Source organism: Macaca thibetana, chromosome 13 (genome assembly GCF_024542745.1).
Source record: "Macaca thibetana thibetana isolate TM-01 chromosome 13, ASM2454274v1, whole genome shotgun sequence".
Lineage (NCBI taxonomy): Eukaryota > Metazoa > Chordata > Mammalia > Primates > Cercopithecidae > Macaca > Macaca thibetana.
Genome location: NC_065590.1, coordinates 98,093,644 through 98,106,721, shown reverse-complemented (window position 1 = coordinate 98,106,721; position 13,078 = coordinate 98,093,644). Strand labels below are relative to the sequence as shown.

The 13,078-nt window shown below is 43.6% G+C and overlaps 1 protein-coding gene across 3 annotated transcripts in view; it reads right to left on the bottom strand.

Moving 5' to 3' along the window:
* MBOAT2 (membrane bound O-acyltransferase domain containing 2) overlaps positions 1-13,060 on the bottom strand; it is a 143,223-nt gene extending 130,163 nt beyond the window's left edge. Inside the window, exon 1 of one of the 3 annotated variants that reach the window (XM_050753917.1) lies at positions 13,014-13,060. Coding sequence is in view for 2 of the 3 variants with exons in the window: in XM_050753915.1 (XP_050609872.1) it covers positions 12,616-12,690 (75 nt within the window). In the remaining variant the exon portion in view is untranslated. Of the gene's footprint in view, positions 1-12,615; positions 12,882-13,013 lie in introns of those variants that run through there. The other 2 variants (XM_050753915.1, XM_050753920.1) reach the window with 2 other exon arrangements.
* Positions 13,061-13,078: the final 18 nt, after the last annotated feature.

Genomic DNA, 13,078 nt, shown 5'->3' with positions numbered 1-13,078 from the left:
AATTTCCATTCAAGTCTAATAGACAGCTGAGGCTCAATATTTGATGCCAAGTTTACCAAAATTTTCCTTTACTATGTGGCTTTAAAAGTATTTTCCAAGAACAAAAGGTGAAGACATAACTAGTCTCATTGTACAGGAAATATATAAGGGCTATAATTACAGCACCCAACATTATAAGCTTATACTAAGAACCCCTTAACTATCTCCAAAGATACTAAGTACTAGTTCAACAAACCTCTGCCTTGTCCTCTACCTTCATCTTCTTGGCTCTACTTGCAAACCAAAAATCTCCGTCACTGCTATTCTTGGGATATAGCTAATAAGAACAGCTGTGTCAGTCCTAGTATTAGAAAAGGCATGCTGACACTCACAGTGAAGCACACTGCAGATTAAACCTAAACTCCAAAGCTGGTAACTCCAGAGTTACCACAAAATAAAACATTTTGGCCAAAAATCAATACACATTCTAGAAAAACAAAAAACTGACAGGGACTTATCAAGACCTTTCCAAGTATTACTTTATTCCCCTCCAGCTAGACATTTATTTTAATGTCACATACCATAAAATAGCCTTGACAATGTAAACCAATTAATAATAGTAATACTGGATCTGCAAAAAGAATAAAATGCTAGTAGTGTGAAATTCCAACCTTCCACTGTAACGGGGTATTAACTTTCAAGATTATTTCCAAGATGTGATCTTCTCCAAATGAAAAGAACTAGTCAGATAAAATTTGAAACTCTTTCAGTCAATTTAAGGATGAAATTACTGAATGGTGAAATATAAGAACTGTATCTTCAACTACTGTTTGACATGGTTTCTAAGCATTCTGTAGTCCTCAGTGCCCTGCTCTGGTTATAATCCCATTTGTGAATGTTCCTTTTAAGTTGCAAAACACAAGTGTACTTCAGATGGACTGAACACCATAAACTGTAACAGAAACTGTTACCTAACTCCTGGTGGCCAATCAACTAAATCTAGCCTTAGATGTGTTATCAGGGCTCAAAAAGGAGAAAACTTAAAATTTTACCCAAAATTTTAAAAATCCTATTTTCACAAGAAATCGAAATTTCCATCTTCCCTTGACAAATCAGCTTTGGTCGCATCAAGCCAACATTCCTTTACGGTCACCACTAGCAAAAGTGAGTAGGGGCTTTCCCTTTAGACTGGACATGGGCTTTCGGACGGTCATGCTGTCCACACCTCAGAAAACCCATGCATCTGCCTTTCCATTTATGTTCCTTCCCTGGTACCCTCCAGACATGTGAACTTGGAATTTATGTTGGGATTAGCTATTTCACCTAACCTCACGATCCGGTCAGCTAAGCAATACCATACAATAAACAAAAACTCCCAGGGCTTGTTGATAAAATGTACTTCTGGTCTCAAGTCACTTTCTGTCTACAATTAATTTCTAGACCTTTATTGCAGGTCTTTACATCTATCTTGAAATTTAATATTGTTAAATTAGATATATCCAATTTTACTATTTATTGAGCACCCAGTAGATAAATAGTTTTGTAACTACTTGTTATGTAACAGGCAGCAAGCACCTCTCTCCATTCGTTCTTTTTGTTAGTTTTAATATAGAGATGAAGGGTCTTGCTACATTGCTTGGGCTGGTCTCAAACTCCTGGACTCAAGGGATCCTCCTGCTTTAGCCTCCCAAAGTGCTAGGATTACAGGCATGAGTCACCGTGCCCAGCCTCTACATTGAGTTTTAACAAGGAAAGCATCACTTAGATGTTTTTCATGTATATTATTGTAGTTTCAGCTATAATTTAGTTTCAAAAAGAAGATTAAAGGAACCAGAATGTTTTGTCCGTATAAGCAGGGAGCTATCTATTTTATTTTAACATACACTATACATGTAACTGAACAACTTAAATATATCTAAAATTATATATTATGTATCACTCTGACCTTCCACTACACACCTAAATCTGGCACAGAAAATCTCCAAAACCTAAAAAAGTTTATAAGAGATAATGGATTAAAATGGGATGTTACATCTTTGTCCAATGCCTAGACAGAAGCAAGGCATGCTGGTCAGAGCCTGGGACTTCCCAGAAGAATGTGGTCCACAGGGTTGGCAGCTGGCTGGTCGCCTGGCTCAGCAGAGCTTTCCCCACTCCACAGGGACACGAGTTTACCTGTTCCTTTGAGCTGCTCTGGGAGGATCTGTCGATGACTCATCCGCTGCTGCCCAAAAGCCAGGCTTCCCTGGACTGGATGGATGGTTGGAGGACATGGAGGGTGGGTGAGATATCCCAAAGGAGTCTTTCTAGAGGGCCCTACTAAAGGGACACTAAAAGTGGCAGTCCTTTGTTCTCCATCGATAAAGACAATTGTGCAACTGCAGGCTTCTTTTATCCGAATCTCTTGATTAAAATGCTCATAAAGCTTCTTTTTCCAACCACACCTGACATTGTAATCATCCAGCTGAAAATACTGGTACCTCTCAGAGTTATATTCAATTGTTTTTGAATAATCCAGCCAAAATCCCCCAAAATTCTTCAATGCTTTGCATGTCCCCAGCCTCCTTTTAAGTAACCCATTTGAAAAAGGTTTCTATCCCTCACTTCTTACCTAAGAGAGACCTGCTGCTCAGTCCTTCAGTGAGCTTAACCACCAAAGGCATCAGAATGCTCAAGACTCCACAGCGGTAAGAGGCACAGTCCAGCTGCAAGAGAAAGCAGCTGCAGAATGACCAGAAGTTGATTTGGGGAGCTCAGTCTGTGTAGAAGCTTGTCGGCCAGTGAAGTGAGTGTCCACAGATTCCCCAGCCCCTAACCTGCCTTCTACCTAGCCCAGGAGGCGTGAGTGCCAGTGAAAGACAGGAAAAGTGCACAGTTACCAGGAAAAGTCCCCTGGGAACACCTAGCACAACCCCACCAGACCGCACCTCTCAGAACCTGGCCTTCCTAACTTCCTCGACAGGACCTGGCCCTCTCTACCAGGCTAGGTGCTCCAAGGAGCGGTGGTGTTATAAGTCTGAAAATCACTGCATTCAACTGCAGTACTTCCGCTGTACCCTGTGTCTTGTTCACCACCTGGCATATATAAGACATTCCACTTCCTGTAAAATGGATGACAGAGAACACTCTGCTAGGCTCTGAAAAATGTGAAGACTTAAACAGCATGGTGACCTCCTCAGCCCCCGGAAAAGCACTTAAAGTCAGTAACACCCAAAGCACCAGGTTCTGACTCTGTGTGCATCATCTCCTCAGTGCTAACCGCAACTCCGTGGGGAGGGACCCACTATGTGCCCTATTTGATAGATGAGGAAACTGAAGCGAATAAAAGATCAGCACCTTGCCAAGAGCACCCAGCTAATAAGTGACAGTCAGAAGCTGAGCCAGTCTATGTTTCATCACACCTGCAGACTCCAAACATGCTCCATGCCAAGAATGGTCCTAGGCAGACGGGACACAAAGATGAGTAAGTGGAGGTCCTTATTCTTAAGAAATTTAGTTTGGGAGGGAGACTTGTAAAGCAAGCAAAAAAAATTCAATGCTCCAGGTGTTATCAGAGTAGAATACAGTGAAAGTGGGGCATGAGGGGACTGTTCAGAGGACCCTAATCAACAGGGCGGCCCAGTCACCTGGAAACATCAGGCACTCTCTCACAGCACTGCCTCCTGGAGTTGGAGGGCTACTCACACATGACAAGGAGCCAGTGGAGAGGGGTGAGGACCCCGCATGGGATCTTGCCATTAACTCTTTCCTAAGAAAGAGAGAAAGACTGGATGACACTGGGCTTCTGCTGTACAGAAATGGGACACGCTGGTTAGTCCAGAGCACAGGCGAGAGGCGGATCAGGACTACCAGGGGCCTCTCTTCTCTCAGTCCTTCTCCAGAACACTGGCCTCATGACATAAATGCTGCATGGGATGTGAGACAGCTGTCTGAAGGGGTCCCAAGTCATGGGTCCACCCGGGATGCCTGCAGCCTGAGGCTGAAGTATTACAAATACTTATGGCATGTAGGTGTAGTATGCATGAACATATGATGCACACAAGATACCGAAAAAGGGAGGAAAGGATGGGCAAATCTCAAAACGCTTCATTAAGGAGGCACAGGCTTTAGCTGACTATTGAAAACCATGGATCTGCCAAGCCAGAAAGTGTAGCAGGGATTTCAAGAGGAAACAGCTTAATCAAAGGCAAGGAGTTAAAAGAAAATGTATCGAGGAGCATTTTAAGTAATTGAGTATGCAAGTACTTGAAGCAGCAGAAAGCCAGGATTTAAATTCCAGCTCGCCATTTCTGCATGCATTGCTCTAAGCAATTTACTTGGCATGTGTGGAAAGAGTGTGAGAGTTTGCCAGGGGTCGGGGGTTGAATAAGCCATCCTTCGGAAGGTCTAAGCCTACCCCATCAGACAGAGGCTCTCAAAGGTAAGCTCACGGTAAGAAAAGAACTGCCACATAGTCCAGCAATTTCATTACTGGCTGCAGTGAGCTGAGATTGAGCCACTGCACTCCAGCCTATCTCAATTAATCAATCAATAAAATTTTTAAAGGAGGGAAAAAAGAACCACATGGAGCAGGCTCTCTCATAGAGCAGGCCAAAAGGGACACTTGGCCCAGGCCTCCCCTTCGGGGAGGACCCCAAATGTAGACTTTCAACATTTCTGCACATGAGATTATACGTACAGTCACCAGAGACGCAGTGACAGGATTGAAGGGAGATGTGTACATCATCCAACTCCAGTCTTGTCTTGTTTCAGGGCCAAACTGCCTACAGTAGAGTCCACTATGAATTTTATTTTTCCCTTGTGACTATATTGTCAATAGCATAATTATACTGCCTTATATTTTGGTGAGTACATGTTAATGTGTTAAATATAAACATTTTTTAAAAATACATTCCATTTTAATAAACTTTTAATAACACGAAGAGCCTAAAAACTTTGGTCCAAGTCTCTTATCTGTGATGGTGGCGGGAGGTGGGGGGAAGGAACCCTGTCAAAAAGGCAGACTCCCTGGCCCTCACTGGGTGTAGCCTGAGTACAGCCTGGGAATGTACACTTTTAGTAACAATCCCCAGTGATTTTTGACACAAGTGGTCTCAGAGCCACACTTTAAAAAAGCACCACAATGGCTCAGCAACATGGAAGCTGTGAAGAGTTTAAGCAAGGAAGTAACTGATGAGTGCTGCGTGTCTCAACATTTGCCACTGGATTCAGCTCCGAGTATCAGAGACAGAAGCCTGATTATAACGGTTTTAAGAGTGAACTGGAATTAGGAAATCAACTATTCTTTCAAAATGTATGACTAAGAAGAAAGAGACAAAATAAGAATGCGCATAAAGCAGTCTGACAACGGGTTTTTTATTTGTATTCATCGGGTAGAGAAATAAGTAATACTGAAGTAACCCTAACGTTCTGGATTGTATTTAAATGCCCCTTCAGATCCACTCTCCTCTCTATTCTGTGCCCCCAAAGCACCAACTTGTCCTCTGAAGTAGACTCCAGCAGGAGACGAGAGGATGGGAGAAGCGAAAGGCAGGGGCATGCTCTCCCGGCCGCAGCCCTCACTCAGCTTCGCTGGAGGCTGACTGAGTCCTTCAACTGGAGGCCATCGCTCTTCCTCCCCTGCTGCGAAGAAGCCCCTGCTCCACAGCCACTATCTTGGGGTTCTGCTCCTTCCTTCCCCCTTGACCCTCCACGTCTAGTACAGCTGGCTTGGGAACTTCGCTATTCCTTGCTATTTCCCAAGACCTGCCCACATCTTTGTAAATAGCTCTTTAAGTTACCTGGTTGCCTTAGTTACCTACTTCAATCTGTCTCTCTTACCAGAACCCTGAATGACACGTACAACATTAAGCAGAATGCAAATGCCAGAACAACGCCAAATCCAAAATACTCTCGTGGCTCAAATAAGGAAGCGGTCACATCAGATGGGATTCAGAAAAAGATTCGTATGGAGGGTGCAGTGAATACAGGAAGGATGGTTAGGATTGGGAAGCCATGGTAGAAGGGGCACGTCACCAGTGCCTGTTCCTATCTCCTGAATCCTGAGCCTACCTTTCCACCCATCAGCTGCCCCACTTGCCACACACCACATACTGACAAAAGCCTGCTTCAATCACTCATAGCACACATAAAAATCATTAAAAGACCACTCTGCTGAGGGTAATATTTATGGCTGGCTTTATTTTAAAGGAATCTTACCAAGTGCTATCATTGTAGAGTCCCACCTGTTAAACCAACTGGAGCCAAAAGCTGAGTGTGAGTTGTTTTATTTCCCTAGAAAGTTGGCCCTGATGGACCCAATAAACAGAGATGAGGGCTATTTGCACCTACAGAGGCAGTAACAACACAGGAAGCATTTTTAAAGCAGGGAGACAAAGAGCTCTTGAGCAGTGAGGAAGCAGAAAAACCACTTTTGACTCCAAATTCAAAACTAGATTTTAATCCTAGTTTAATCACTGTGTGGGCATATGACCCAACCCAAGCCTTGTATTTCCCTTCCTAAAAAGGAAGTCCTAAAGATTAAAAATGAAATACATATGAACAGATGTTAACTTCTCAAAATAAAAACAAATTCCAGAAATTTGATAATTTGTAAAGAGGAAGAAACTGTGCATCGAATATCTACTAGAGGCCTGCCATTTTACAAAGATTACGGTTTCAATCTTCACGATAACCTACAAGTAGGTACTACTACTTATTATTATCCTTATTCTACAGATAAGGAAATCAGGGCTTAAAGAAAAACATAGTGTTTTACCAAAGAGCACAAGGTTGGCAGAGTCTGGCTGCCAACCTAATCATGCCATTTCCACTACACCACTGCCCTACTACTTCCTCTTAATGAAGGACAATGAAATACAGGGAAACCTGTATTAGCTGCAGTTGTTGTCAGGGCTTGTGGTATTTTGCTTAGCTGCTCTGAATTAAACAGAGGGGCAGTTTCAACTCTCTTTACTATTGAAAACATCTTCAAAATTTAGTAGTTCACTTTCCTCCTCTAAATTTTTATTTATTTTCTCTCCAACTTGGTCCAAAAAGAATTTGGGCAGCTTCATCAGTTAATAAGACAAACAGAGAATCATGGAATTTTAAAACTAAGACCAACACACACAGAGGAGAAAACTCATTCATGTATAGTAACATATCTAAAACTGTTAACTGTGACAGGGGCTAAAATACAGATTCGAGATTCTCAGTCCCATATGCCTTCCTGATGAAAAGGAATCGTCCACAGCAGACTGTCGGGATTTTCATGCTCTCGTGATGAAGACTAATGCTCATTATGAGTGTAAAAGTAGACAGGAGAGAGATATGAGTTAAATATTTATGTTCTAAACCTAGAGCATTCAAATGGCAAGTTGAAAATAAATCTTTGATCTGCTTGTTTTGTTGCCATTCATTCACCTTCTCTTCCTAAAAGTCACACTCTTAAGAAGGCTCAATACTGAGAACTTCACCTGTTTCTTCCCCTATGAAATGGAATTCATCATAGTATAGACCTGCAGAAAGATTAAAGAAGTGAATGTTTTAAACTACTCTTTTCCCTAACATCAACTTCACTTCACTGGTTACAGTGCGGCAGGGGGAATATACAGAAAAGATCAGTCAATGAACTGTCCAAAAAGGAAACAAAGATCTCGTAAGCCCACAATGCTTTCTCTCCCTTACATGCATCATTATTTTCCCTGTGTCAACCACAACCCCTAGCCCTTCAGTGTTGACTTCAGGCACCTTCAGTTGCTCTCCACCTTTCCCTCCAAAAATATGATCTAAAATAATGATCTACCAAAAATACTTGCCGTATATTACTAAGACTATAAACTAAAATTGACCTTTTTTATTCAAATAGTAAATACCATACATGCATGCACACACACCCGTGAAGCTAAATACTTCAGGCCTTGAACTTTATCTGACTTCACAAGGTGCTGTGAGGATTTGATTAAATAATATAATCTGTGTGAAACAGCTTTGAAAACTGTATTAAGTGTTAGACATTATAATTATTATCTGACTTTGCAGGATTAGTAACATATAACCGTTCCTCCTTCCCCTTCCCCCTCCAAACCTTTCAAAAGATCCTGAGTCTCCATCTTGCCCCTCTCCCTGCCCAGAATTCAGCACATTATCTCTAAAACAATGACCCCTGTCCCTAAACACGGCTGCTCAATGACTTTATACAGGCCAGTTTCATCCCTAACTGGCCTTCTGCCAAGTATGCCATCCTGGATATCACATCACTAGAGAAATTTACTCTAGTTTCATAGCAGTAATTACAGCATCATGAGAAATAAGGACAGAAAATGGTTAAAAAGGCAAGAAAGAGGTGGGAGGGAGGGAGGAAGAGGGAAAAGGCTAGATAGCAACCTCAGTCTGGTAACCGGGAGTTAGGCAAATCAAATGTAATAGAGTATAGGGTATGTTAAGATTGAAAAATAAAAACTCTAAAAAATAGGTTGATCTGGGACATTTAATTATTTTCTTGTTTCATTTTGGTACTCGCTTTCGAGTCTTAAAAATCCAGCACATCAGCAACTATTAATAATAAAGAACACAGATACCTTCAGTGATTCCTGATGTCGTCTAAATAGCACATTTGGGCCTTTTCTTGGCACAGCTCTTTCTCAGTACAATTCCCTCTTCAAAACCCACTGTCCATACATTCCTTTAATCATAACCACCTACCAAACATTACCCTAGAAATAAAGTCATCTGGAAAACAAGGCCTAGAAAGGCAAACATCAGATGCTGGATACTTCCTCTCTTAAAGCATCAGGTAACCTCACTTAATAGATTCTATATTGTTATTAAAATTTAAGGCCTACTGAACAAATACTATGGCTACCTAAATTCCAATACCTCTGGAATTCTCAGTAAAGATGAAACAGCACAGGAGTCTACGGCAAAGTAGTCTTTTGCTTCTTTTCCTTCCCTGGCCTCAGCCTAACCACAAAACACTTCCTCCTTTCTGCTACCTTGCCCTGCAAGGTGCATTCTTACATTCCATGCAGACCCATAATTTCTATCATCTCATAAATTCCACACTTACCTAGTAAAAAGTCAATTGTTTTTCTTACATTAAATCCTTTTCTTCCTCAGACATCAAACAACTGCTTTTATAATTTCCTAATTTTTCAAAACACTGTTAATTAGCACATACCAAATTAACATACTAACAAGTTATATTTTTACACTCTTCATTTCCTGATTTGTCTTTTTCCTATTGAATCACACTATCCGATTATAACAAATTCATAAGCCTTCTCTCAACTTGGAATAAATTATTTACATTATAAAAATTTTCTATTTTGCTCAATTTAAAAATAATAGATAAATGACTTCAGTCATCCAATTTTACAAAATTGAGATTTAGTTATTCCAACGGCTTCATCAACAAGAAAGTCAACTCTTAAGTGCTTCAAAGAAACAATTTATTATCACTACAAAAAGTTAATCCAGTATTTTAAAGCCTTGCTCAAAGAGAAAACAACTCAAAGTACAGTCACGTGTCACTAAATGATGGGGCTATATTCTGAAAAATCATTAGGCAATTTTGTTGCTGTGTGGATACCATAGTGTACTTACGCAAACCTAGATGGCATAGCCTGCTACACACCTAGACCAGATGGTACAGCTATTGCTCCTGGGCTACAAACCTATACAGCAGCATACTGTACTGAATACCATAGTAAGTAACACAATAGTAGGTATGTATGTATCTAAACATAGAAAAGGTACAGTAAAAATACAGCATAAAAGATTTAAAATGGTACAGCTGCATGGGGCACTCACCATGAAGGACTAGAAGTCACTCTGGGTGAGTGAGTAGTGTGTGAATGCGAAGGTCCAGGACTTTACCGTACACCACTGTAGACTTCATAAATACTCTACATTTAGGCTACACTGAAGTTATAAAATACATTTTCCTTTCTTCAATAATAAATTAACCTTGGCTTACTGTAACTTTTTTACTTTATTAACTTTTTAATTCTTTTATAATAGCATAAAACACACTGCACAGTTGCACAAAAATATTCTTTTTGTATATTGTTATTCTATCAGCTTTTTTCTAATTTTTTTTAAATTTAAAAAACAATTAAAAGCTAAGACACAAACACACACACTAGCCTAGGCCCACACAGGGTCAGGATCATTAACATCACTGTCTTCCACCTCCACAGCCTGTCCCACTGGAAGGTCTTCAGGGGCAATAACACGCATGGAGCTGCCATGTCCTATAATAACAATGCCTTCTGGAATATTTCCTGAAGGCCCTGCCTCGGGCTGTTCCACAGTTAACTTTTTTTTTTTTAATAAATAGGAGTATACTCTAAAACAACAATAAAAAGTATAGTAAATACATAAAGCAGTGATGCACTTAGCATTATCAAATATTATGTACTGTACCTAACTGTGTAGTTTTATACACAATGTGCTAGATTTCTATAGGACTGGCAGCACAGTAGGTTTGTTTACACTGGCATCATCCCAAACACCTAAGTAATGCGTGGTGCTATGACATGACAATGACTACAGCTTTACTAGGCAACAGGAATTGTTCGGCTCCATCATAATCTTATAGGACCACCATCAGACATACGGTCTGATGACCAAAATGTCACTATGCAGTGCACGACTGTGCTACACAAAGTCAGGGTTACACATGGCTGTACAAATTTAGAGTAGTCCCACGATACCAACTTAAGACCTTTAGCTAATAAAGAAGGATGTCAAAAATTTTAAGTCCTGTCACTTTCCCTTGATTCTCCTGCTTATTTCAGTACTGAAAAGAACTTTCTCTGGATGCTTAAATGAGTTCATTAATATAAAATCACTCTAAAAAGTTATAAGCATTATATAAATGAATAGGTATTATTAGCATATTTAAGAAAATATTTCAGCATAGCAGGGACAGGCAGGGCTACAGCAGACATGGAGTGAAAGGGAAAGAAAGGGGGGAGAGAAAAAGAGAACGTGAATATGTGCCCATCTCTCTGAAAGAAATGTAAGTGTATAAACCTATCTCCCTTGCTCCTCATCAGCAAGGAACTTTTCAACAGACACCCACCCTGCATTTGCTGATACACTGGAAGCAGCCTATTTCAGGCAGGAGTGTGATACGCTAAAAGGTCATACACTGCACACCAGTGCGGAAACGTCAGCAAGAATCCTCTGCAGGGCCGAGAGGATGAAAAACCCTAAATTCTGGTCAATTTACTAATAAAGAGAGAAGAATATTTTCTTCAAATACACGATCAATTTCACTACCATACTTCATTAGCAAGACACACATTAGAACTGTTGTTCAAGACAGGTGGGGGATAGGTACTTTACTATTAATCAGAAGTTATGGCTGCGATGTGGAATTTCAACAGAAGCCACAATTGTTTAACACTCCTTCGACATACTTAAGGCGACTTTATTTAAAACAGTAAAGCACAAAGCAGCTAGTATCCTAATGTGAGGTTTCCAGCTTGCTGCTATGGAAAGCCGTCTGGACAAGAAGGAATCCCATATCGAAATGAAATCCCTGAAGACTAAATGACAGCAGCACCTTCAAGTTCAAGACAGTGAACCTGTATCCCGTGTGAAGTGCAAACACTTCCAGGTTAAGTACACTTGAAATAATTGTAGGCAAAATTTCCAAAGTTAACTACCTTTAGACTGGGGCTAGAGCAATCACCTAACTATACCCCCGCCCGCCCCCCAGCCCCATTAACAACTTCCCTAAATCTCACTCTCACAACAAAGTACTTCCAAACTTTCTTTTCTCAGTGAAAATGGCGCTGCTTTTCCCATCACAATGCTGTTTATTTCTCAGTAATCCTTAGGCCCTTTAAACCATCAAACTCGATTGGCCTCATTTAAATGCCACCCTTCCCTAGACACTGTCAAGAGCTTTTTTGAGGGTTGAGCAAGGAGGTAAGGTGGTTGTATCAATCTACAGGGTTGCCACTTTCTCAGCTAGAATCCTGGGATTAACTCCCTCTGACTTTTCTTCATAACCTGTCTGCCTTCCCCCAAACTGTTGCCTCTGTCTCTCTTAAGCCACAATCCAACGCAAACTGTCCCCAAAGTGCAGTAGCGCTTAAGCCTCTCCGGGCCCCTCGCACCCATCGACGCCGTCTATAAGGCACCCAGCACACCCAGACCCATGCATCAGCCTCTCCAGGGGTCGCTCAGAGGCGCGCGCGGGGCAGGCAGCACCACGCCGGGCTCACCAAAGCCCAGCCTTCCGCACCGTTTCTACACCCCGGTCCATGCACACCGGGGGCTGCTCCGGGACCCGACCACCGAATCCGAGCGCCGCTGCCGCGGAGGGCAGGGACGGCATGCACACCCGCATGCCCATACGACCACCTTCCCCGGGGGCTGTCGCTGGCAACAATGCCCAGCCCACCCCCGCCAGGCCCGGGACTGGAGGGCTGGGGGCCCGGGGGCGCACTGACGAGGGAGGGGGCTCTGGGACAATAACCGGCTTGTTGCCCCCTCCCTTCCAGGGAGCGGCGGGCAGGGGGGCAACGGGTGCCCGGCCCCAGCCCCCACCCTCCTCCCGGGCCCCCGGTCGGGTGGCACCACGGCAGGGAGGAGGGGCGGCGAGGGCGCGACGCCCGGCGCCAGGGCGCCTCGGGGTACCTGGTCGATGGGCAGCTGCACGGCGTTGCTCAGGGGCTGCAGCAGGGTGGAGCCCGTGGTGCTGGTGGTGGCCATGGCCGGGCCTCGGCGCTCCGGCCGCCCGCGCCGCTCGCCCGCTCGCGCTGTGCCGGGCGACGACGAGGATGGGGATGCAGCGGCGCGCCCGCCCCTGGGCCGCCCGCGGTCTGAGCGCTGAGCGGGGAGGGCCCGGGAGGGGCCGGGGGCGGCGCCCGGCTCGCACCTCCCCCTCCGCCGCCACCGCCTCCCGCGCCTGTCGCCCCCGACCGCCCTGCACAGGCGCGGCCCCTCCTGCCGTAGCCCCAGTCGTCCCCGCCCCGGCGCCCCCGCCGCATCCCCCGCCCCCGACTTCCAGCAGCTTCCAGCGGCCCCCTCCCCACCTCGCGCGCTCTCGCTCCAGACAGCTGCGCGACCCAATCGCGGCGCGGCGCCCTGACGCCCGCAG